The 25,525-nt window shown below is 47.4% G+C and overlaps 1 protein-coding gene across 7 annotated transcripts in view; it reads right to left on the reverse strand.

Annotated features, from left to right (window-relative positions):
• Positions 1-25,525, reverse strand: part of ERGIC1 (endoplasmic reticulum-golgi intermediate compartment 1) — a 57,406-nt gene that overhangs the window by 17,361 nt on the left and 14,520 nt on the right. For 2 of the 7 annotated variants that reach the window (XM_066329371.1, XM_066329375.1), the window contains exons 2-5: positions 18,522-18,583; positions 12,289-12,361; positions 3,048-3,142; positions 2,301-2,425 (exon numbers count right to left, since the gene is read on the reverse strand). In XM_066329371.1, coding sequence (XP_066185468.1) covers positions 2,301-2,425; positions 3,048-3,142; positions 12,289-12,361; positions 18,522-18,583 — 355 coding nt within the window. Of the gene's footprint in view, positions 1-2,300; positions 2,426-3,047; positions 3,143-9,424; positions 9,481-9,737; positions 9,868-9,939; positions 10,157-10,817; positions 10,906-12,288; positions 12,362-18,521; positions 18,584-25,525 lie in introns of those variants that run through there. The other 5 variants (XM_066329373.1, XM_066329372.1, XM_066329370.1 and 2 more) reach the window with 5 other exon arrangements.

Consider the following 25,525-nt stretch of genomic DNA (forward strand, 5'->3'; position numbering starts at 1 on the left):
AAAATTAGCCCAGACAGGGAAGACAGGATTTCACATTTTATCCCTCAAGGCATTGCCAGGCTCTGTGATGTGACATGGGAATGCCTGGATCCATCCAGGAAGACGGAGGAATCTGTGATACCTTCCTGCACCTGACCAACACCACCACACTCAAGTCCTGCAGTCCCCGAGTCTGGCACCTGCTGATGGTCCTGACCAGGAGGTGATGAGTGGGTCACTCCCAGCTCCAGGGATTCCCAGCACTCTAGGCTATGTCTTTCATCCCTATTAAAATAAAATTCCCATCTCTCTTGCTCAATGTCTTACTCCCACATCTTGCATTTGCAAATGGGCCCACTGCTGCAGAGCAGCCCAGGTAACTGAGGATATATTTCTCTCCTGGCACCAGTCATAAGCAACTTTACCTCTGAGATTGTGTGCAAGACTGAGTTTTATATGAAGAGAAAATCCACCACCAAACCCACGTGGGCATCTCATACAAACTAACCCACATCTTCCCTTTCTCCACCTGGCAGGAGCCAGCACGAGCCCTTCCTTTTCATTTTTTTTTTAATGGAGAGAAATACAAAGAACTGAAAAACACAAGTTTCACCTAAAGGCTCAGTTCCAAGTCAGAAAATGAGCCCTGGTGTCACTCTGATGGCACCACTCTGCATGCACACACTTTTCAGGTCACTAGCCCTGAAGTCTTTCAGCAGATACAGCTCAATCACTGTCATGGTGGGTGCAAGAATATTTTCCTATTGAGAAAAGGTTGTGAAATGAAGCAACACCGAGGAGCAATGTGGCACTGCCCAAGGCAGGAGTGGGAGGGTGGTTATACAACTGGTGCCCAGTGTGCTCTCTGCAGAGACACCTCACCAGCAGGGCCATGGGAGGCCACATGCCCGTTCCATGTGCTTTCAGGAAAGCTGATTTAATGACTTGAGGAACAGCAGTGCACTCCTGGGAACACTTTCAGGTGTGGGCACCAGCTGTGTCATAAACAAGCTCAGCCAACAGGGCGTCAGGCCCTGCAGCAAGCAGCACACACCATCATCTCACTGTCACCTTGTCCTCCCTCGGCAGCTGTCACACCAACACCCAAGAGCAAGCTTTGGTCAAGTTTCCAAGCCTGGCCAGGTCCCAGTCCAGCTCAGCCTGTCCAGTTCCTGTCAGGGGACTGCAGACTTTCAGGTCACACACAAGACATTCAGGTTTCCAGAGCCAGAAGCCAGGGTCAGCTCCCCTCCCTGTGACAGCTCTCCCAGCCACTAACTGAGACACAAATCAGCAGTGGAGGAAGCTCCTCACTGCCACATTCTGCACCCCTTTTTGGAGCTGCTTTGGTGAGCAGGACACACCAGATCCAGCACACAACTCCCCAGGTATCTCAGCTCTGGGAATTGTCTGGACAATTGTCCCCTTCTCATTTTTGTGGACTATCAGCTGCCAGCGATCCTGGTGGCTTGGAGATGAGGAAAAAGCCTTCTTTTTAAATCCCTAATCCTTTCCATGTCACAGAATCAGCAAGAGGTCCTGCCTGGTATTTTTAGATGCGCTTTAACATGAGCTGAGAGGAAAAGAAGGAAGTAGGATTTTGTAGCCTGTGGTGCACGAAGAGGAGTGAATAAAGGGTGTGCCCTTCTTGGGATATCAGCGGGTCCCACCAGTGCCTCCCCCACCCCAGCAAGTCATCTCCAGCATTACATAGCAGGATTATTCAATCTTGAACACACCCATCCCAAAGAGGAGCCTCCTCCAGGCCTGGATTTTCATTCCTTGAGCCAGAAGCAGAGCATCCCCACCAAGCATGCGCCGGGCCTCGTGCTCTATTCCAAACATCCCAGCACGGAGCCCTGGCACCCTCCAGCAGGGAACATTCCTGTCATTCTGCAGCTCATTCTGCAGCTCTCAGAACAAAGGAGAGCTGGGATGCAGCCATTGCCAAAGACCTCTCCACAGTGAGTCACGTTTTTGGAGGTGCAGAAGTCGTGAGGAGTAAACACAGAAGCTCTTTGGCATCTGTGAGGTTTTCACACATCCCCTGAACACCAGGCTGCTGCAAAGAACTGCTTTCTCTGTTCAGCAGCTCTGTCTCCATTTCCTGCTTTAGAGAGTGAAGAAAACCCCTGATCTAACACATTCCCTGTGGGTCAGGCCATGCAGCCTCCTCTCCCCACACCGATTTTAATTTCTGTCTGGTGAGGGTCATAAACACACACACACAAGGCAGGAGAGAGATTTTCAAACTGTCATTTTTACAAATGGATCCTGCCAGCATTTCCCCAGCCAGCACACCCTCCCCCACTGCCACTCACCTTGTTGATGCTGAAATGGCCCTCAAACCTGCAGCCATCCCCATTATTGAGGGGGATCTTCATCGAGTTGTCAATGTGACCCACTTCGTGCCTTCCCATCTCATCCTGGATGTCCAGTCCAACCACTGCAGGGGTGGGAGAGAGAAGGAAAAAAAAAAACATCAAGCAAAATAAGTAACAGGAAGACTGCATAGGAAAAGCACGTATTGCTTTTACTTGAAAAAAATCCACACCTTTTTTCCTGACATTTGACTAAACTGAGCTTATAATGATGCCCTTTGTCAAAAATTGTTATACCAGAAAAACTTTGTAACCAAACTTTTCAGGCTGCATCTTTGACACAAACAGACCTCCCATGTCCTGCCAGCTGCCTGCAATCCCAATCCCAAACAGAAAACTTCAGGCAGACAAGGCAGGTGACTTGGGAAGAGCCAACAACCAGCTGGTGCATTCAGAGTTCCCAATGGAAGCTGGGAGGTTTCTTGCTCCCAGACACAAAAAGGTTACTATTAAAAAAAAAAGGGAAATAATATTTAGAAAGAAGCCAGTGAAGGAGATCAGCCACTAACACATGATCCAAGAAAACAGGTGCCCTGGCCTGGAACAGAAAGCACTGGGATATTGGCAGAGGCTGCAGCTACTTGATTCCCATCCTGTTACAGAAGAAAGGCCACTGTACCAGTCTGGGCTCATTTCAAGTATTTGTTAAAGCACAAAGAAGAGCTGCACAGTGAAAGGGGTACTCACATTCACAGTGCAGGTTTGGCAAACTGATGTTGAGGTTCACTTCTATTTTCCCTCCACTGTCTTTGTCTGGGTCATCCACGTAGAGCTCATTCACTCTGGAGAGCAAAAACACAGGTGGGTTCAGGCACAGGGTTTTCCCATAAGGAAAACCCAAAATGCTGCATGGGGAGGAGGAAAAGGAGACTGGAAAAAGGAGGTTTGATTGTGTGATGGCTACAACAGAGGTACAGAGAGGAGGGAAAGCTCTCCAGGATGGAATGGGGGCAAATCACAGCTTAATTTGACTTCTTGCTTGGCAAGTGCAGGAGGCCTCAAACTCTGCACCAGCAGAAAACAAAACTTCTGCTTTGTGCCTCTGTACCCTTCTCTACCCTGAGTTCTCAGAGGTGCTACAAAACAAGACTTTAATGCTGAAGAGGTGGCAGGTTATTGATCCAAACCTCCCCTCCTCTGGGCTGCTACTCCTTTTAGGCAGGAGGGAAGCGTGTGTTTTTCCATTTGTTCCAGAAATAGTTCTAGAGAAAGGCTGCTCTCAGCTACCCCCCAGGAAAGCTTATTTGTGTCACTAATTGCCTTTTGTTATTGCCAGCCAGCTGACAGAGCAGCAGCAAGAGAGGGAAGGCAGCACGACATATTTGCATCCTTCTCCTTAATATCACATTTCAGTCTGTGAATGGTGGTGACTAAAATTGAGGAGAAGAGGATTTGGGCCAGGAACAGATGGGAAGAAACATCCTGGCCAGCAGGATCTCACACACCACTCTCCCAAAGAGGAATGCTGTCTCATAGCACCCACAGGGCTGGCACACATCTCACAGGAGACAAAACACAGATAGAGAGGCAGAGGAATGCAGGAGTAGAAATATTTATTGTTGGCACATACAATCCATCCCACATGTGAAAAATAAACCAAAACAACCCCAGTGCTGAATATGCTGAATGGTCCTGGAGAATCCACTCGGGGAGACTCACCCCACTGAACTGAGACGATGGTGAGCTTACCTAGAAGCTCTTTTTTCCCTGTTCAACAAATAACATTGGACAATTTCTCTTCCAGCTGGGTGGACTATAAAGCTATGGGAACTCTGATTCAGGCAAATTACAAAAAATAAAACTAGTAATTGCTCTGTAGCATTTTTGTTTTGCACTCAAACTGCACTAAACTCTTTGACAAGCCCCACTGGAGAGTCCACATGCTGAAAGTCAAACCAGAGTAAGGCAGCTACAAGACAGATTCAGAGTGATTTTGCTCTGGTGATACATCTCTGGGCCACCATGAACTGTTTGCCCCGTGGATTCAGAAGAAACAAACCTTCACACTGAGAAACACACACGCTGTCAGGTTTTTTGGAGGCAATTACTCACAGGTCAGTGGGGTTTACAGACACTCATTTAAAACCAGCACAGCATTTGTCTTCAGCTTCACAGCCCTACCTTTCTCTGCTTTTAATTGGCTTGACAAGTTGCTTGCAATCATTACTCAACCTATTTTTCAAGTGATTAATAAAAATGACACAGAGGGAGGGGAAAGATTGCTCATCAGTGACCTAGTTAGTAGCTTTTTTGGCTGAGCCCTCTCCTCCTGGGTGGAATGCATTCTCTCCTCTACGTGTTCATTACTGACGGATTGGGCAGCGATTGGATTAAGTCATAGATCCAAATAAGGCTGGGAGGAGCAGCTCCAGCCAGGATGGGCATTAATCCCCCGGAGCAAGGCACCTCTCCCAGTGCTCCCTGAGTGCTCCCATCCATTTTCCCATTTCATAACCCCTGGCTCCTTCCCAGCGCCGTGCTGGCCGAGATGCCCAGCCAGTGCCACGGGCACTTTGGCATTCCTGGCAAAAGGAGCACCCACGGCAGGGCTGGCAGAGCACAGGCAGGTCCAGCAGCTCAGCTGAACATCCCAGCCCTCTGGAGAAAAGCCCTAGCACGGCTCTTCATAGTGTTTGCTGATTTCTAACCCTGAACCCATCAGAAATCCTGTGGCTCCAGCAGCGAAGGTGCAGGAGCCTTTTGGTGATGAGCGAGTAAGAACAAAATTTCTGATTTCTCTGGCAGAAATCAGAGGATGGACTGTGCACAGGGAAGCTCTGCCATAGGAAGGCAAGTGCTGAGGTCACTTGGCTGCTGGCTGGATCACTGAGGCACAGAGAAGTAGGGCAGCTTGTCCAGGTCACACAGCCCATTAGCTGCAGAGAGAGGAAACTGGCTTCCTGTCCCTCAGTCCGGTCACTGGACCAGCAGCTCCCAACCTGTCCCTTGGGCAAGGCTCACAGACACTTCCTCCTCTTTACCCAGTAGCCCCCTGCCCCTCTCCTGCTCACGTTCCAAATTTCATAACCCAATCCATCACTGCACAGACATCAGAGAGCTTGTCAGAGTGGATCCTTCCTTTCCTTCTGCTCATTTCAACCTGCAGCGTCACCTTGCATGGAGCATCCCTCCAGCTGGATCCTGCTTCTCCCTCCCAGCCCCAGCCACTGCCTCCTCATGGCACAATGAGGAGCTGAGGGCCAAATCCAGCTCCAAAATTCATCCTTTGTGTGTCACTGATATTCCCTCTCACTATGGGGAGCCAAGGGTACAATGACAACACAGCACAGGCTGCCCTTGTTGGGGCAAACCTCGGGAGAAATGTTGTTTTCAACAAACTGGACATTTCTCTCCTCAGATATCTGGAGTATTAGAATTCTGGAAACCTCACAAGGAATGCAGATTTCCAGGGTCAAGGCTATTCCTTGCAGTGAACCACTGGCACCCAGGTTTGGGTGGCAAAGGGCTGTCCCTTGCTGTCCTCCTCTCCAAGGCCACAAAGCCAAACTGCACCCAGCCTTCCTACTATTTAATCAGACTCTCCTGGGATGTCAGGAAAAGCCCTATTCCCCCCTCTAGCCACTCTCCCTGAAGGAGTAATGTCTCTGGTGGGATAAAAAGAAGCTGACTCTAATTCATAGCTGTCTGGCCTGGAATACAAAGTGTCCCAGGAGTAACAGTGCTTTCACAGTAAATCTGGAATGGTCACAAGGGAAACAAGACCTGAGGCCAGGCAGAGAGAGGCAGTGATATTGCTCATACTGTGACTCCAAAGGCACAGGGTACCTTCTCCAGCCATGGAGGAGTTGGTGTTTTCCTGGCTCTGCTACTAAGGAATATTTGAATAAAAGCAGCACAATAAAGGAGGGTGAGCAGAGCTCTGAAAGCACAAGGAGTGCAGCACGACAGGTGAGAGCTGGAGCCTCTCATCACCGACCCAAGGAATGGGAGAGAAGTTTCTCCATGATCCACACATCAGGAATCTGCTTCACTTCTAGAAAGAGCCACTTGGAAATACTTCACATTCCTGAGTGATGCTGCTGGGCTGCTGGCTTCCCAAACTTCCAGCGTTCCAGGCAAAAAGCTGGAGGGACCCTTTGGCCAGATCATGCCAATGGCACGTGAGGAAAGGGGGCCACAGCAGGCAGAGGGCACGGCATGGCTTCAGGGTTTTGTCCAAAGAAAGTCAGACCTGTTCCCCCTGCTTTAGGTCTCAGATTTATGACACAACAGCTTCGTTTCCCCAGAAACAAAACTCACCCAGAGACTTATTCCCACCCAGCAGCTCTGGCCACTCACTTCAGCACTTCAACAGCTGAAGAGCCTGCAGACCTTTGGATCCCAGGGTGGGCACTGCATCCACCTTCCAGAGCTGCTCACACTGCAAGGGTGCTCTCTGAACACATCTGCCTTGTCCTCTGTCCTCCTTGTCCTAAATCCCTGCTTCAGGTTTTAGCCTTTTTTCTCCCCCTTTCACAGCAAACAATCAGCCAGCCTCCTCCTCAGTCACCAGCCAAAGAGAAAATACAGCCACTTACTCCAGAAAGCTGCACTTTACCTCATCCTCAAACTTCCTCCTCTGATCTCCAGGACCCCATGCCTAAGATGGAAAATAATTATTCTTTCTTGAAGAAGCCCAAAGCTTCCCAAAAGACTTTCTCAGGTGAGCCCTCCTGGCTCCACTTGCCCTTTCAGCTCTAACCAACCACCTTCCAGAAACACAACCCTCCAATGGTGAGATTCCTGCATCACCACGTTTTCAGTGGTGCCAGAGCAGAAAACATTAGAGAAACCTTCTTTTCAATCTGCGTGAAGAAACAACAAGCAGGTCAGCAAACTCTCTACTGCACCATGTGTCTGTTGCTCTGCTATTTGTCACCTCCTGCATCCCAATGAGCTCTCCAGTGTGAAGGTCCTTGTCCCAGATCGGCTGTGGAGCACAGCAAACACGCTGCCCTACAAAGGAAGGAATTACAGCTCTCCAGGAGACAGGAAGAAGGAGAAGGGTTGGAAAGACGTCAATGTAGACTTGAGTCAGGAATTGCAGATGACATCATGACACGACCTTCCTCTTCCTGCAAGCCCACACAGGGCACAGCAACCCCACACAAAAGTCTAACACCTCGTGTTAGGTAATCCCCACGTTGCTGCCCAAACATCCATTAAGCTTCTTACCTGCCTACCTCTCTCAGGGCTGCTAAGGATTACATCCTTCTGCAGAAAAGTGTCTGTCTCAAGGTCAGTCCGTGGCAGGAGCAGCATTAACACTCCCATTCATTCCCCTTTGCCTACAAAGCTGTGCTGCCTGTGCTGGGCTGGCTGGCTCCAGCATTTCACCTGCCTCACCTGGAGGAGCCAGCAGGGTTGGAGGTGCATCTCCAGCTCAGTGTCAGCACACAGGAATTATGGAATCTCTTGCCTCGTGCTCCCAGATTAGGGTTTGCAGCAGAAGAAACCCCTGCTGCAGCAGGATCACACTCTGCTGGGTTGGTACCATTTCCATGGGCTGACAGCCACAAAACACACCCCACACACTCTGGAGAGCTACGGGACAAAAAAGCTTCTGAAGACAGGTCTGGTGACAATCCTGCTGCTGTGCAGGATCAGTCCTGGGCATGCAAATGAATCCAGTGTGGACAAGGAACACTGCTCCCTGAAACTCCTGGAGTTTTGCCTCTTCCCACACTCCTGACAGCCTTCCTGGGGCTATCCTGTTTCAGGCCAGGAACTGGGCTTTGATCATCCTAGTGGGTCCCTTCCAGCTGAGGATATTCCATGATTCATGGTTTATGCTTTCATGGAAAGGCAGTAATTTTACTGCAGATCTTCTGCCTAAGTAATTAATTGCCTTGCAGGGGGGCTCAGCTTTCCAATTAGCAAACTTGTCACTTCAGATAGGTTCTTGTCTGTTATTACATAAAAAAAAAAAATAAAATAAAAACCAGAAAGAAAAAGCAAACACTGCCAGGAACAGTCTGTTTCTCCTACAGTGTGCTGTGGCAGATAAATTAGTGTTGAGCAGCAACATTCATACCACAAACACCACATTCGTACCCTCCTACCCCTTCCCCTGGCTGCCAATGCAAGGCAGACTAGAGCAGTTAATTACATCTTTAATCCTTAATGATGGAATACTTGGAAAACTATTATTGATCTTACAGGACATAATTCATGACCTAATTAGGGTGATAAAACGGCGAGATTATCATCTTGCCAGCTATTAACGTCTAGCGCTGATCTGAGTTAATTAGAGAAGAGATGGGTGATTTCTATGCTCCTGATTTGCAACACAGCAGCAGAGGAATGAGGAGGCTGCTAAAGGCAGGACAAGGCACTTTGAGCCCTAAGATTACTCTCAACTCAACCAACTGTTGGTCTTGCTCAGGGAAAAACAGACACCTTTAACCCTTCAGCTTAATTTCTTCAGCCATTTGAGTCATTGGCTCAGTGGGACAGGAGTGTTTGATGCTGCTCATCTTCCAGAGGTTCAAATGTGGAGCACAGACCTCCTCTGCTTTATCTGTTACAGAATTGAGGAGACTCATCAGGGTTCTTGGTCTGGAAACACTTAGGTTGGAAAAGACCTCCAAGATCATGGAATCCAACCTGTGACCCATCCCCACCTTGCCACCCAGCCCAGAGCACTGAGTGCCACATCCAGCTGCTTCTTGGACACCTCCAGGGATGGGGACATTCCAGTGCCTGAAGTTTGGATTAAGTCTTCAGTCACTTTCAGTCTGGACTAAAAACACCCCAAAAATCACGCAGATCCTTGACTTCCAGAGTTAAACTCACCCTCCCCTAAATGCCAATGATGGGTTGTGACTAAGAAAAGAAAAAAGCTCTTTTCCCCTCACCAGCCCTTCACTGTGCTTTTCCTGGGAAGGATGCAGCCCCACCTAAGTGCCAAGCTTGGATTTCCTTCATGGCTGCTCACAGGCCTGTCAGGGTCACACGGTAAATCGGGCAGATGAGCAACTTGGGAGTTTTCTACCCTCCTCAGGGCTGGTCTCCCCAGGAAACCCGTCAGCAGCAGAATAGGATGTGCCTTTAGAATGTGTTACCTCTTCCATGAGCTTCCTGCAGCGTCTTGGTTTGACTTCCTAACTGGAGCCAGCTCCTGTGCACAGACACAGTGCTCATTAGAAATGCCCACACGAGTTATGACACAGCTGCTGTCCTCCCCACACAGGTGATGTTTGGGTTTAGGGCTGTGACTGTGATCCTCGAGATGAGGGTGTCATTTCTTGGCTGTCTGCCACCCAGACAAGCCTTCAGCAGCTGGGACTGTAAATGCTACGACAATGGGCTGGTTGGTCAAGGAAAAACAGCTTTAATGTTGGGCAAGAGTGGCCAAACCGAGATTTCGAGTAATACCAGGCGCTGAGGTTCATCCATGTGAACGTGGAAGAAAGTCCAGCAGTGGGCAGGAGCCAGTGAGTATTTGGGGTCAGTGTGGTGCAGGGCAGACCTTCTTTCCTCGTGTTTTTCTCGCTGTGACAGGGCTCTGAGGGAAGCAGGAGGGCTCAGCAGGGAACCTGCCACGTCTCTGATGTAAAACACCAGGTCAAGAGCTCACCTCGTCATCAAAAATGTGCAGCTCTCCCCACCCAGCTCGGCTCTGTCAAGTGCTCGAGGGGAAATATGACACAAAAGGAGAAAGAGTGATGCGGTCTCACAGCACAGCTGGCAGTGACAAAAGCCCATGTAACTGCACAGCTGTAATCATTCAGGTCCTGGCTGGCATTGGGAAGCTTCAGTCTGGGTGAGGTATCCATTGTAGGAGATTCTAAATACTAAAAAAAACCCCTTGAAGCTTGCAATAAAACTTGATGAGAACAGTTTGCACATAAGGAATCTTCCATACATTTGTAAGTATTTGGATGATGGGCAAACAAGGCTCAAAACCCCTTCCTGAGACAGTATTTCCCCTGTCATTTGCTATTACCCAGTTCAATGGCAGCACAGAGCTCTCACAAGTTCCAATTCTCATTCCCAGTGATGAGGCTCTGCTGCCTCACAATGCACTGCCAGTAAAACCTGACTGAGAGGGAACCACAAGAGGCTCACAACAACTTGTACTGGGTTTCTCAGAAGAGAACCCAATGAGCAAGAAATGGAAAAAAAAAAAAAAGAAAAGTTTACTCCCGCTTTCGAAGTCGCTGAACTGGGAAGGTCTTGAAGTGACTTTCTGAAGTGTTTCCGCTCTTCTGGGAGAGCCTCTTCACAAGTGCTGGGGGGGAATGTTCCCAGCAAGAGTCTGATGACTTGTAACTCATCAGAAGGAGGTTTTCCTACTCTTTTGTGTGAGCTTTTGTGTTGGGCAGCCCGTGACGAATCCAGGTTCCTGCAGTCATTTGTCCCAGACTCTTGCATGACATCCTCTCTCAATTTTTACTGCTTTATGGCCTGCAAATGCCTCGTCCCCACACAGTTCCTGCTGGGAAAGGCACTTACCCCCTCTCTGAGGTTTTCACGAGGAACTTGCCAGCTGAGCATGCTTACAGCACTTCCCAATTTTTTTTGTGGAAAATGCATCATCTTCTTAAGGAAAAAGCAAGAAGAGACCTCAGAGAATTATGCAATTGTGCTGTTCAAAAAGCAATTTCTAGTCAGGAAACTACCACTACATAAAGACAAGTGCACTCCAATAACTGGGTCAAAACTAGGTAAATATTAGTAATTCCTCCTGTAAAGCATTCACTGAAAGAAAAGAGAAAGCCAGGCAAGAGAATGAGATCTAAGAATGAGATCCAAGAAAAAGCAGTGCTTTACTTGAAGTCTGTCTAGCTTCACTCTGTTTTTTTAAAACAAGAAACCCAAGGAAACTCAGCCCAGTGAAGTGGGTGATAAGGTGACCCCGGATTTCACAAGCAAACACACGGAACTGAAGTCAAAGAAACAGTGAGCAAGCAAGAAATCTGAGATACCATCTCTGAAGTAAACGTGCAACAGGCACAAAAAATGATCTAGAGCTTGATTACACCCCTGCCTTCAGTTAAACATTAGTCAACACTAACATTATTCCTGAAATTATATTCTTGATCTAAGACAGAGCTGCACAAGAACAATGAAAGAGCCTCTTGGTTATCAAAATGCTCCCTCTAACCAAGGTTTCGGAGCCTTTTTGCTCAGCACTGACATCTGTTGCTATCAGGACCATCATGTGAGTCTGACAGAAGTTCCACCCTTCCCAACTATCCAGGAACTGTGCCTCATGCTCAGTGAGCTCACTGCCACATCAGCAGGGTGATGGAGAAGGTCTCCTAGAGCCCAAAACAAAGGTACACGTGTTAAGAGTTACTAGAAGTTTACTGTGAGGAAGGAAGAACATGAGAACAGGGGGGAAAAAAATAAAAATCTTCTTTAACTTGGTGTTAGTAAGTACTTCATGCTTGGTCAGTGAGCAATTTTTAAAAGTAGAAATTATTTCCATTTTTCTCAAGGCTGTCACCACCTGGGGCAACTTGTCTTCAGGCACAAAACCTGTGAACAAGGTTTCTTTGTAAGGCTCAACAGAAGAAAAAATTCACACATTAATAAAGCTACTTGCATGAATCAGAGATTCAGCTCTAACATTACAAAAAAAGGAAAGCAATTATTGATATTAAACTAATAATTCTTATTTTATGCAATCCATTTCTCCATGCTGCTAATGATGCAATCCAGCATGTAGCTAATAAAGGATCAAGCAAGCCTGGAACAGCTTCCTCTATCAAAAACAGTTCAGAACCAAGTTTGCCTATTAATTTTCACAAATTAAAAAGCTGAATGGATGTCTGAGAATTTGGACTCAACCTAAAGGAATCCTAAACCCATTAGGCAACTAAGTGACCTAGTGAAATTACAGGAATATTTCTCTCAGATAACAGTAAAGCTGTAAAGATTCACACCCACACAAACAAGGGAAAACATGACTTTTACTTACATTTCAGTGGCTATGAATCCGCTGAGCTCAGACAGGAAGAGAAACAATATGAAGAGACAGCAGCAGACAGAGACTGGAACAGAGGTAAGGAGAGGAAAAGGTTAGTTTTGGATGTCCAACAAAGACAAAAACTGTTTTTTTGGTTGGATATGCCAACCGTACACAATTGAGAATTAACAATCTTTAGAGTCCATGACCCAGAGGAGCCCACCAGAGCAGTGACTTCAATATCCAAACAACCTGAAGGGTATCTTCCATTTCTGGGCCACTTTTTCTGTCATGATTTCCATCTCCCCACAGCTCCTGCATTCTCCACCTTCAGCACATAACACTGGTCTGCCAGCAGTCCCTTCTCCTTGACACAGCTGCTTGACAACACCACTTCTTTGGAGCCTTGGCTCCCAATTTTATCACTGTTAAAACCTCCAGAAGGCAAAAAGAACCAGCACCTCCTTGCTTTGAAAGCACACAGTCCCCTAATGTGGTGTTTTGGGGATGACATTTTTGGTTTTTTTATCAGGTTCCGAAGCTCTGTGTAAGGACAGCAGAGACAGGGCAACACTGGAATTGTGCAGCCAGTGCCTGACTTCTCCCATTTCTCCCCTTGCTGACATATTGACACTGCAGAGAGGGAAAATCCTCACTGAAGGAACTGTCACGTGCCCAGACAACAAATGCCCGTGTCTTTCCTAAGAATTCCAACCTGGAATTGCATGGGGGGAACCCAAAGTTGCTGGAATGTTACTGTTTATTCTTCCCCAGGAAATTCTTCAAAGCAGGGACATTCAAGCAGCAGTGACAGTCACCCACACAGGAGGGGCTGGAAGGAAGCACAGCTGTGAATCCTATGGATCAGGGATGATTGGAGCAGACAAGGATGTGCCAGCTCAAGGAGACAGGGCTGCAGTGTGTCCCTGTGTTAAATACAATACCCAAATTCACCATGAATCACTCACAGAAGGGCAAAGCAGGAACTGACAGGCTCCTCCAGGGCTGTGACAGCCAGAGCACAACCCCTCCATCCCAGCACATCTCTCTGTGAAATGACCACTTCACCAGAGCCACTAATTAGGATTGAGAAATATATATATTAAAAAAAAAGCCCTGTTCCTCAACTTTATTCCACATGACCTGTGCAGCCTGGCTGCCCATTCCTTCGGGAAGCTCAAGTGACAACAGTCTGGGAACAATTTTATCACACAAAAATGGTCCCAAATTCCCTTGGTAAAGAATGTGAGAGGCAAGGGAAGGAAAGAGGGGCTGAGGCAAGTACTGAGACAGGCCCTTGAGTGACCTAAAGCCTTGTGCCTCATTCTTCCAGTTCTCAGGAAGGAGAAATGCGTTGCTTCTCCCTCCTCATCAGAATAATTTCAACTGTGGATTCGTTTATTGACCCTCTCTAAAGTGCAAGGGATTAACAGAGATGCCAAAAAATCCACTAGCTAGGATGAGGAAAGAAACCTGAAGGATGAGGAAAGAAACCTGAAGAGGAGAAAAAACCTGAAGACCAGCAGGAAAACAGGAAGCAAGAAGGGAGATGAATTCCTAAAGAGAAACCTCAGATGACCACACAGTTGGTCCCAAGTCTTGGCTGTCAGGACACAGAAGGCCACCAGGGCTGTGACCCAGCTGAGCCCCTGGCACGGGGCTGGGGGAGGAGAAAGGTCTCCCTAAAGAACAGCAGTAAAATCTTGTGAGAACATCCACACCTACATAAGAGCCCAAAAAAAGCAACCAAGGCATGACATGAGTAGAGGATCCAGTGTTTGTGTTGCTGATCACTGACAGAGAGACACGAGATCTCTGATCTCTGGGTTTGACGTAGAAAACCCTTTTTTCTTTGTTTCCTATATTCCTTGCTGCTTGTTATAATCCTATAAAGACTTTCCACAGCACCAGCCAGACCTCTCTGCTCTCCAGCACTTCTAGGAAAGCCTGCTACTACTAACCCTCAACTAAATTCTCTCCCAGAGCTTCCTCTCTCCTCCAATTTGTAAACTTCCTTCTCTGCCACTTATATAATCAAAGTATCTTCTTTTCCAGAACTTGTTTTCCTGTACTTCCAGTACAGTTTAGCTCTTGCAGTGAAAGTTTGTGACAATACTTACCAAACACAGCACAGTAAAATCCCACTAATCTGTATCTAAAAAACCTCACAAGAATGCCCTGAAGAGCCTGGCAGGGACTCACTTTCAAAGCTCCTCAACACTTTTCCCAGTCTTCAAACCACGGAGTCAGTTTTGAAGCTGTAAAAGAGATTACTGAGAGTGGACATGAGAGAGGGACATAAAATCACAAGCAGCCCAAAGGAGGTGAGTGGGGAACAACCACTCACTGCCTCTTCCAGTATGGGAACAACAGGGAAAGGAGAGGTTAAAAACAAGAGAAGGTTTTCCTTTACACGACTGAATTCTGAGATTCTTGACTCCGGATGCTTAAGAAATAAAACCTGTTGGATTACAAAAAGGAATGATACATGCCCTGAGGAAGAAATCCACTGAGGGGAGAGATACTAAATACAAAGGAACCAACTGCAGCTTAGGAAGCCCAGGAGCCAACTGAGCAAAGCCTGGTGAAGTGTTTAACCTGCCTCTCCTGCTCTTTCTCAGGCATCTGCTGCTGGACCCTCTGCGAAACAGGACACTGGACACTTGCTCTGACTGTTAAACTCTCCCTACACACACACATTTCCAGGGCAGGGGGAGTTTTTGGCATGAGACTCATGTGACAGCATTATCAGGTACTCTCTCCAGAGGCAGCATTTCCTCAGCTGCAGAAGAGGAGCTCCTCTCTCAGCGCGGAGCTGCAGGCACAGACGACGTTCCCAGCACGGGAAATTATGCACGGGGTGCTTCAGCTGCTTCTTTCACAGTGAGGGCTTTTGCTTGCTTCCATGCAAATGTGCAGTCCTACCACCCACATTTGACAAGTGTATTATATTTGGAAAAGTAGATTAAAGGCTGGGTTCAGACAGAATCAAACAATTCATACATAAAGCTTCGCTTAACTGCAAGAACACGGCGACATTCCCACGGAGCTCCAACAACACCTGAGACAGGTTTTTTGGAGCTCTAATATGGTAACATGATCAATATATCAAAGGTTGCTGGTGTAGACACACTGCTGCTGGCTAATCTGCAATCCCAAAAGGATGGGAAACTCTGCCAAGGTTTTTATTCCTGCACTAACCTTTTTGTACTCATCCCTTCTATTTTGTACATACCCCGTCTACGTACATTCCTGGCTCTGCCTCCCCACCCCAGGAGAAATGAGAGAAAGGCAAAGTGTTTAACACATCACACAGACTGAGAACGTGGAGCCATGTCTATATTAAGGCATAAAATTAATAGTATTTATTATTCAATGGAGCAAGCTGCTACGAAGAGCAAGGAGCGGGTCCTGTTACAGGCGCCATGTGAATCATAACTCGGATATTTCCTGATGTGTATTTAAAACTCCAGCCCCCAAACGGCACCGAGTATTTCTGGATAACATTTCCATGTGTGCATACAACATGTGCATGCAAACTATGCCTCCACACCGATGAGCTGGAGAGCAGGATGGTGACAGCAGCTGCCTGAGCTACAGGCTCCTCTCCAGAGCCCCACTGCTCCTGTCCAGCCAGATGCCAACTGTCAGGCAGCCAGGAGTGCTGCTGCTGCTGCCTCTGTACCCAAACATGGCCAGGTTGTCACCACGCCTGTCACAGTGGCACCACTGACACGCTACACACATGGGAGGACCTGCAAAAACTGGTGGGAGAGGGACAACAGCACGAGGGGGATGCTGCCTGAAGAAGAGATTTTTATTCAGGAAAAGGAACGAGTAACCTCTAAAGACTTCCCAGAGAAGTCCACAGCAGTGGCAGTGTTGTTCTGGACAAACCTCACTCCAAGTAAACAGCAGTGGATTGTTCCTGGTGCCTTCATTCCTAAAAATACTGTTTGTAGCTGAGCGCTTGCCACACGGATGTGAAGTGTCCTGTATGCAGCGTTCACTGCAAAGCTGGGAATTAAAAAGCCATACCTAATAAAGCCTCAACAACACTCCAGCTGGCTTCTGAACTTGCTCGTGTTCGACATCACCTTCTCTTCTCCCCCAAACTTCCCCAACCCTTACTCTCCCTTAGCTGCTCCTTCTCTAAAAGATTTGGCCCCTTCAGCCCTGGCTCCTTCAGCCCCGGTGTCAGGAGCAGAGCTGCTCTTTTCCACCTCTTTTCTTCTGTAACCTGATCTGTGCCTTATTCCCAAATAAACCTCAACCTTTTTTGAAAATAGACCTTCTTGCAATCCAAAACCCACTGCTGAAATCCTGCAGGAAGTCCATTCCTATTCCAGAAAACCTTCAGCACCAGAAGTGATACTGAACTAAGGTTTCAGCAGAAATCATATGGAAAAGGCCTAAATCAACAGCTGGATATTACAGACTGTTTTATAACTGCTCTGTAAAACTTGGAGGACTTAAAGAAAGCCAAAATAAAGTTGCAGTCATAGTAATTCCACATGATTACTAAAGCCTAAAAGATTTTTTTGAGAGACAGAACCTTCCCCTGCACTCAAGCCCCCAGAGTTAACACAAGCTGACTTCCCTAAAAGCATTTTATCACCAGGTCATGCAACTTTCCCAGGCTTCCAACTGGCCTGGCAATGGGCTGCTCTCATCCATGGCCTCCTCCAACACCTGAGATTAGTGGCTTTCAAATTACAAGCCACAGGCTTGGTCAGACAGAAAAGCCCATTAAAAAACTGCTCCCAAGATCCTCACAGGGAGAGCCACCAGTTTGTGGTTCAGGAGCTTCTATCAGGCTGCCTAAAAACACTCTGAGAAAAAGAAGGAGAACCAGTCAGAGAAGAAAATCAAAGCTTGAGAAGCTGCAAATAACAATAGAGAGAAATAAGTCAGCTAATAATTGTAAGTAAGAGTCACAACCTTCAAGCCTTCCCACAACAGACTTATCACTTGAGCTGTTTACTGCAGATCTGAAAGCCTAAACTCGGTGCCCTTTGATGGTTTTTTTTTTGCTTCTAAAATACTCTTTTGCAGGTGATTCATAACAAGACAAATTCTCAAAGGGAGCCCAGTGGCAGTGTGGGAACTCTTAGTTTCCAAAACAGAAGGGAAGGCAGGATCACTCACAAGTTCAAAGTGTTCTTTCAGAACACTCAATCTCATCCGCCCCTGAATTCCCAAACAGTTTGAGTCAAGCTCTTTGTTCACAACTTCAGCAAACCCAAACGGGAGCTGGGATACAAGGAATTCAGTGGCCAGGAGAACTCAGGGGACAAGGACTCCGAGAGTAAATATTTAGGGGAATGTGTTATCTGCACAGAAGCACAGGATAGCTGAAGCTGGCAGGGACCTCTCTGGAGATCACACCGTCCAACTCCCCTGCTCTGGGCAGGTTGCTCAGGGCCAGCTCTGGTTGTTTGGAGCATCCCCAAGGACAGAGACTGTTGGAAATCTGGAGGCTGAAAATGTCAGGCCTTGGCAGAGAAAAAGAAGCCAGAACCATCACAAGAGGCTCCACACCAGCCTGGGCAGCCTGTTCTTGGACTGTGCCCACGGTGAGGAGTTTCTCCAGCTCACCGAGGGCTTTCCTTTGTGTCCTGATTCACTGGCACTGACTCAATCCTGCGTGCTGTCACCAAGGGATGTGACATCACTCACGTCAGCAATGACATACAGGACTACTGACCCATCTACCAGCAGGGCTGAGTGGGGCACAGCTCCCTGATCAAAGGAAGTGCTGCTCAACAGGACAGGAAAGCTGCATGAGGAGGGTAATAATGACAGGCCTGGCAGGATCAGCCTGATGGTGTTTACCAAGCCCTCTGCCCAGGCAGCTCGCTGCACATAATTGTATGAAATGGCATTACTCAGCCTCCAGCCTCCCTGAGGAGCAGGAAGGAAGGAAAAGGGGCCCAAGGCAAGAGATCTGTATCAGCCAAAGTCTGTGTATTGATACATGGGAGTGAGAGTGGATCGCTATCAGTGGTTGGGACTGGAGGCTCCTCAGGGCCCCTTCCAACCCAAACCATTCCGTGATGCTACAGTTCTGGACTCACACAAGCCATTCCACTGTTTGATGGGCAGAACGAGCTGCCTCAGCAACAAAAGGACACCCTTTCCCATGCTTAACATCCCTTTAAAAAAATTCCCTGCAGACAGAGAGGCCAAACAATCTTTAATTTTAGACCAGGGCTATGCAAGGACATCAAAAAGGAGTTACTTACTAATGGCCCCTGTGTAGGTTGGCTGTGTAAGGTCTTTTGGCACCTTCCTGTAGATGTCAAACCTGAAAGAGGAAAAGCACCAGCCATAAAACAGGTGGAACATTTCAATACATTTCATGCCCCCACAGGGATGAACAACGCTGAAGTTTTTTCCATCCAGCTTTCCAAAAACGTTTTTTTTCAGTAGGCAGGAGGATATGGGAAGGGAAAACAAAACGAAACAAAACAAAAAAACCCCCTTTTCTTTTGTACAATTATGTAACTGTGCTCTGTCTTGGCTGCCATTTCCAAAGCATTTCCCTCCACCTCTCTGTTGTGGATCTGTGCAATCTGAACTGTGAGAGCAGCCAGGCAAGAAGTCATGCTGGACAAGTTTATAGACCACTGTAAAAAGAAAAGGATACTCAACAGGCTCTTGAATAAAGATGTCTGGCAAAAAAAAAAAAAAAAAACAACCAGTGAAACACAACTTACATTGCCCCTTGTCATTTGTATCCTGCAGAGCCAAAAATAGACAACCCCTAAGTCAGTAATCCAGGTGTTGAGACAAAAAAAAACATCCCTTGGACATTGGATACAACAACAGAAATGAACCCAACAGGTTTGTTCCTCCCCCAGCAAAACCCAGCTCAATATTAGACCGTTGTTTTGATTCAGTCATAGCTTTTAATATCCACAGGGCTCAGCTTTGCTATTTCCAACTGCCCATGGTTAAACTCTCCCTGCCCTCGTGTGTTAGCTGTGTTATTTCCTACCACCTTGTGCTCCCGCACGCCCAGCCGCAATGCAGCGCTGACATCAGTTTTTCCATCACTCAATAAAAATTAATTAATGCATTAAAAACACCCACCCAGCCACCCTAAAGAAGGAAGTGACCGGTTCTCCCTCAAAATAGACTTTTTTGGATATGCCACAAGCCGGTGAGAGCTGATGCTTTTTCCAGCCCTGGAGAGGGCTTCCAAATTCCCAGTTTACACTGCACCAAGATGAAACAGCCCTGTGTTTATTCAGTAGCTCCTACTACACCAAATATTGTACTGGGAGTTTAAAAACTAGATGGTTGTCCTTTTCTTTAGTCTTAACTGCTCAGATAACCCTGAGGAACTGCAGGAACAAAACAACATTTACCCTGCAGGAGATCAGAAGGACACTGTGCCTCACTCAGGAGCTGAAGCTGGAGGAAGGAAGGGAAAGAGAGGGAATGGAGGGCAGGTAAAAAGATATTTCAGCTGCCCAGCTCGAGCCCTGAACAAGCTGTGCCATCACTTAACACCCCAACAACCCTCTGTGAGACACCTGAGAGCACTGCTGCACAGGAGCTGTGTTTCCATGACCCTCCTCACTGCTGTCCCCTAAAACAGACCAGCATTATTCCCCAACCAAACGATCCATGTATGGTTTTCCAGCTGCCCCGAGAACATCTGGAAAGTGCTGTTTGCATTCTTTCCACATCCACCAGAAGCATCAGGATGGTGAAAGAACCCAAAGTAGCTGATGACATCATGGTCTCTCTCTCAGGCAGAGGAAGCTGTTGCTCTCCTAGCCCATTAAATGCTGAAAGCTGGCGTCGTCTGGCCAAAGTCACAATAATAGATCAACAAGGCTAAAAAAGCTGGGAGAGAAACAGGGGGAGACAGAGCACGTGAGCACCAGGAGCTGCTGAGTGTGAGCAAACACTCAGAAATAGGAAAGTGCTCCAGGCTGGACGCAGTAAAAACAGCAGAGTGTGGATACTATAAAAGGAAGTTTGTTCTCACCAGCAGAAATATTTACTAGTATTGAAATGATGGCCCATCACAGCATTAAAAGGAAAAAAAAAATCTTGCTTTTTGAACAGCTCACTGGAAAGCTGATGTCATATGAGACAGAGTTCTCTCCTCTCAGATTGTCATTTAATCACATAAGTAACACCCAAAACCACAAATTAACTTTTCCATGGCCTAAGTACACTTGGATTAGGCAGAGACACTAGAAAAAGTGCTCGATTCAGGTTTTATGGATGAAAGCAGAAGTTTGAAGGATGACATCCAGAACCTGATCCAAGCAGAAGGAAAGGGAAAGAGGGAAAGTGGATAAAAGCTTGTACAAGGATGCTGAAATGACCACAACAATCAAAAGGACAAGTATGGGATAAACACTGCTAGTTAGATTTTGCCCACTGATGTGTGATACCAACATAAATCCAAATGATCACCAGCCCAAAAGAAGGACTGGCTGTGTGCAAGTCTCCTGGCAGAAAGAACAATCCACAGCTTGGAAAAGACACGTTCTGAGCTAGGAGGGTTCACAGACAAAAGAACATGAGTCCTCAGGGTTCCAGGCAACTTCTCATAAGGCATCTGATACTGGCCACAATTCATTAATTTCCTCAGTCTGGCCCCTGTTAGTGGGAACAGCAGAGGGGTTTATGCACTCAGAGAAGGGCAAGGGGCCCAAAATGACACCAAAGTGTGAGGAGAATGATGGAGATGGCATGGCCAGGACAAAGAGCCACTTTCTTCACTCTCTTTAGAAGATATGAAATGTAAAGGATTCAGTGACAACTTGAAAAGTGTGTTTGTGAGACAGCACAGAGATCAAATGCTGGCAATGAGGACAGAACCCCAAAGATGGCTTCATTAATTACATATAATTATAAAAATAAGTAAATCAAGCAAATGTCTCAAACAAATCCGTGAAGTTGACAAGAGTTATTGTAACAGGAGACCCTAAGCCCCAAGAAATGAGATTTGTGGCAGCTCCTATCAGACCTAAGGGTTAAAAATCTGCCTCCACTAGAAAAACCTTTCCCCTTTTGCCACTGGCTCCTTGCCTACCTCCCAGAACTGAAAGCCATCCCAGGAGAGCACTTACACTGTCCTGGGCAGAGAAAAGAATGAGGATTAGACACCAGAGATGATTTGTAATGTATGAGGGAGGAGGCAATGGAGCTGTGTGCACTGCAAAGGGGAACAGGTTTTACTTGCCCTCGGGTCAGACGTTCCTGCAAGCACCTGCAGTCAAAATTCCAACCAGGCTCCAGGTTCCTGAGGCATTGGTCACTTGGAGGAGTTATTTGTGCCCCGGGAACAGAGAGGAACCTTGTGCTCTTGTTGCAAGAGCTGCCTCTCGGCTCCCTGCTGTACTCAGAGCAGTGGGAGGTATTGGCAATGCTGCAAGGAGACGTGCCCAGGTGGCCAAGAGGGACAGTGGCTCCTGGCCTGGATCAGGAATGGTGTGGCCAGCAGGAGCAGGTCATTCTGCCCCTGGACTCAGCACTGGCCAGGCCACACCTCGAGTGCTGTGTCCAGTTTAGGATGGACACTGAGTGCTGTGTCCAGTTTAGGATGGACACTGAGTGCTGTGTCCAGTTTAGGATGGACATGGAGTGCTGTGTCCAGCTCTGGCCCCTCAGTTTAGGAAGGACATTGAGACACTTGAATGTGTCCAGAGGAGGCAACAGAGCTGGTGAAGGTCTTGGAACACAAACCTTGTGAGGAATGGCTGAGGGAGCTGGGGGTGTTTATCCTGGAGAAAAGGAGACTCAGGGGTGACCTTATCACTCTCTACTGCTCCCTGAAAGGTGGCTGTGCCCAGGTGGGGTTGTTCTCTTTCTCCAGGCAGCACTGACAGAACGAGAGGACACAGCCTCAGGCTGTATCAAGGGAAATACAGGCTGGATATCAGGAAGAAGGTTTTCACTGAAAGAGTGATTAAATACTGGAATAGTCTGCCTGGGGAGGTGATGGAGTCACCGTCCCTGGATGTGTTTAAAGCAGACTGGATGTGGCACTCAGTGCCATGATCTAGTTGAGGTGTTGGGGTTGGGTTGGACTCGATGATCTTGAAGGTCTCTTCCAACCTCCACATTCTGTGATTCTGTGAGATGTGCAGAGGAGCTGTAGCTGCCAGCTCACATGGCACAGACACCCTGTGCCACGCTGGGCAGGGCCTGGGAGTCATCTTATGCCACCAGGAGAAACCTGAGTGTAGATTTACAACTCCCCAGTGAACTCCCTTAACCTGCAGCTCGTTCTGCTTTAGGAAGGGAGACATCACTTCACACTCCCGGAGCAGCACATGTGCATTTTCCACTGCACGCTGTTTATATTTAGCTTTTGGCAAGTCTCCTCCTCCCCTCAGAAAGGCAAGGCTCCTGGGGTGAAGTTGTATCTTCGAGTTGATCAATTAACATCGTTTCAGAGTGGAAAGAACCAACTTGCTGCTGGGAAAGTTCTTCCTCCAGGTCATACGTGTTCTCATCAAGGGAAGGCTGGGCCTTGCAATTCCAGAATATGAGGCTAAAGATAGAATTAGGCTGTCATCAGCGAAACAAAGGAATTTCCTGACACATCTATAGTGTCTTTTCTTTCAGTGGAGAGCAGGCTTGCAAACAAAGAAATAAAAAAAGCCCATCTGGCAATGTCAGAGGTTCGCAGGAACCAACATTCATAACTAACATGAGCTTTTTTATCAATCCAAGGGTTGAAAGGACACAGGAAAAAAAAAAAACTTTCTCACCTTCCTGGTGGGGATGTCAACAAACAGCATCACAGAGATGAGCAGGGGTCATTGGTAGCTAGGTTCAAACAGAATTCACAAATCTTTGTGTGATTAAGGCAGGTGTGGGGCAGAACTCCAGCTCTCTGATGGACAGGAGTGCCACAGTCCTCTTGGAAAGAGTGAGGTGAAATCTAGGTGGTGACCTCAAAGGAGCCAAACATAAAAAAGGGTGGCGGATTTCAAGTGCCAGTCAGTGTCACAAGGATTTCAAAAGCTGTACCTACACTAAAAAGGGCTGCTGCTACTCAGATTATTTTCCTCAGACAGAAGTGTATCATAGAATCACCCAATGGTTTGGGCTGGAAGGGACCTTAAAGAGCATCTCATTCCAAACCCAGCCATGGGCAGGGACACTTCCCACTGTCCCAGGTGGCTCCAAGCCCATCCAGCCTGGCCTTGGACACTGCCAGGGATCCAGGGGCAGCCACAGCTGCTCTGGGCACCCTGTGCCAGGGCCTCAACACCCTCACAGGGAAGGATTTTTTTCCTAATATCCCATCTAACCCTGCCCTCTGCCTGTGTGTGTGAACCCACTCCCTCCTGTCCTGTCACTCCAAGCTCTTGTAAAGTCTCTCTCCATCTTCCTTGAAGCTCCTTCAGGCCCTGCAAGGCCACAGTTGTGTCACCCCAAAGCTTCTCCTGTCCAGGCTGGACAATCCCAGCTCTCCCAGCAGAGCTGCTCCATCCTCTGCTCACCCTGGAGCCTCCTCTGGGCTCTCTCCAGCAGCTCCAGGTCCTGCCTGTGCTGGGCCCAGGGCTGGGGCAGCTCTGCAGGTGAGATCTCACCTGAGCTGTGACTGACAGCGCTGGATGAGTGGCAGAGGGAGGGCAGAGGACCCAAACACTGCAGGTTTTCTCTGGAGCTGATGCTTCACCTGCCTCCCCTGAGCAAAGGATGAGCTCACTCCCCCAGCAGGAGCTGCCACAGGCAGGGCTGCCTGCCAGGGCTTTATGTACACTTGAACAGTTTCATGTTTGGATCCGAAATATTTTCAGGAAATGAAGTAATAAATGCATTATTTCACTGAAGATTTCCACACCTCCAGACAGAAGAATCCTCTCTGACATCTCTGGAAGCTGAAAAGAGCTTTTTTCACAACTCTCTAATGTGCTGTTAAGTTTTTCGTGAACAAGAAGCAAAGAATGTGAGGCAATTACAAAACCCCAACAACTTTTATTAACTAGACAATGGACAAATTTAAATGTCCTGCAGCAAAGGGAAACTCTGATAGGCAAAGGAGTTCAGATCAGAGAAGGAAAAACACTAATTCCTCCTTCAGTTTCCAGAAATGCCCATTTGCCCTGGCACAAAGACAGGAGGGATGCACTTGCCATGGCACCCAGGGCTGAATTTCTCCCAAAATTACTGATGCCCTTTGTGGAGTCCCAGCAGTGAAATGTTTTCAAGTACCATTCTGCAAAGTCTGGTTTTACTGATTTACCTGAGGGGCCAGGGAAAGGCTGTTTTGGAGCTCTTGGACTGTATTTTGGATTCCAATTAATCAAGCAGAACTGTAACACATTCTCGTGTGGCACTTGCCCACAGAACAGAATTCAGGCACTGTAAATCAGCAGCAAAAAGATTAATATTTGTCCCCTTTCAGAAAGTAATGCTCATAGACTGGGGAAAAAAGGTTTTGTTCTGCAGGCAGATTATGTTTTTCCTCAGGAGAACCAAACATTTTGTTTTCCTTATGAAGCACACTGGTTCTATTGTAGGTACTTCAGCACATCCTGAAAGTTAGAGGCTGTGAGCATTCATTACAACAAATGACATTTTTGATGTCAAAGACGATTAAAAAAATTAAAAATCCAACCAGTATCATGGCTGACATTCCACTTTGAGCAGGTCAGTGGTGGTGTAAACACACCACTGTCATCTTGGCTCAGCAGAAAGGGTCCATGGCTGTGATTCACCCAGAAGAATGTGGGTGTTGAAACAACACTTGATTCTCCACCTCCCATGTTCACCAGCTTGGAGAAGTGGCATGTATTTTTCAGCAGATACCACATTTGGAGCTGAGGTCACTGGTTCCTGACATTACTCACTCTCAGTAACGAGTCCAGTGTGGAGTGAACAACTCCTCTGATTTTATTACACATCAGTAGCCTTGAGATCTCTCTGAATAAACGAGCCTGGTGCTGCTGAACCAATTTGTTTCACTAACAAAGAACTTGAAGTGACTTGCAGGGACAACACATTTTCCAGCAGAAACAGAACTTCACCAGGAAGTTAATCAAACTCCTGGCAATTCTACAGCAGAAGGGACTAAACTACACAAAGGGGGAATTATCAAATACAGAGAGAAAAAGTCAACTTTGAAGGTGTGGAGTCTCCCTTGCTGGGGATATTCCAGAACTGCCTGGATGCAAAAGGTTGGATCAGTGTGGTTCTTTCCAACCTGACCCATCCTGGGACTCTGTGATCCTTAAAAAAGGGGTTTAGGGTCAGTAGAAATGCC

This window comes from Sylvia atricapilla, chromosome 14, assembly GCF_009819655.1.
Source record: "Sylvia atricapilla isolate bSylAtr1 chromosome 14, bSylAtr1.pri, whole genome shotgun sequence".
Taxonomy (NCBI): Eukaryota; Metazoa; Chordata; class Aves; order Passeriformes; family Sylviidae; genus Sylvia; species Sylvia atricapilla.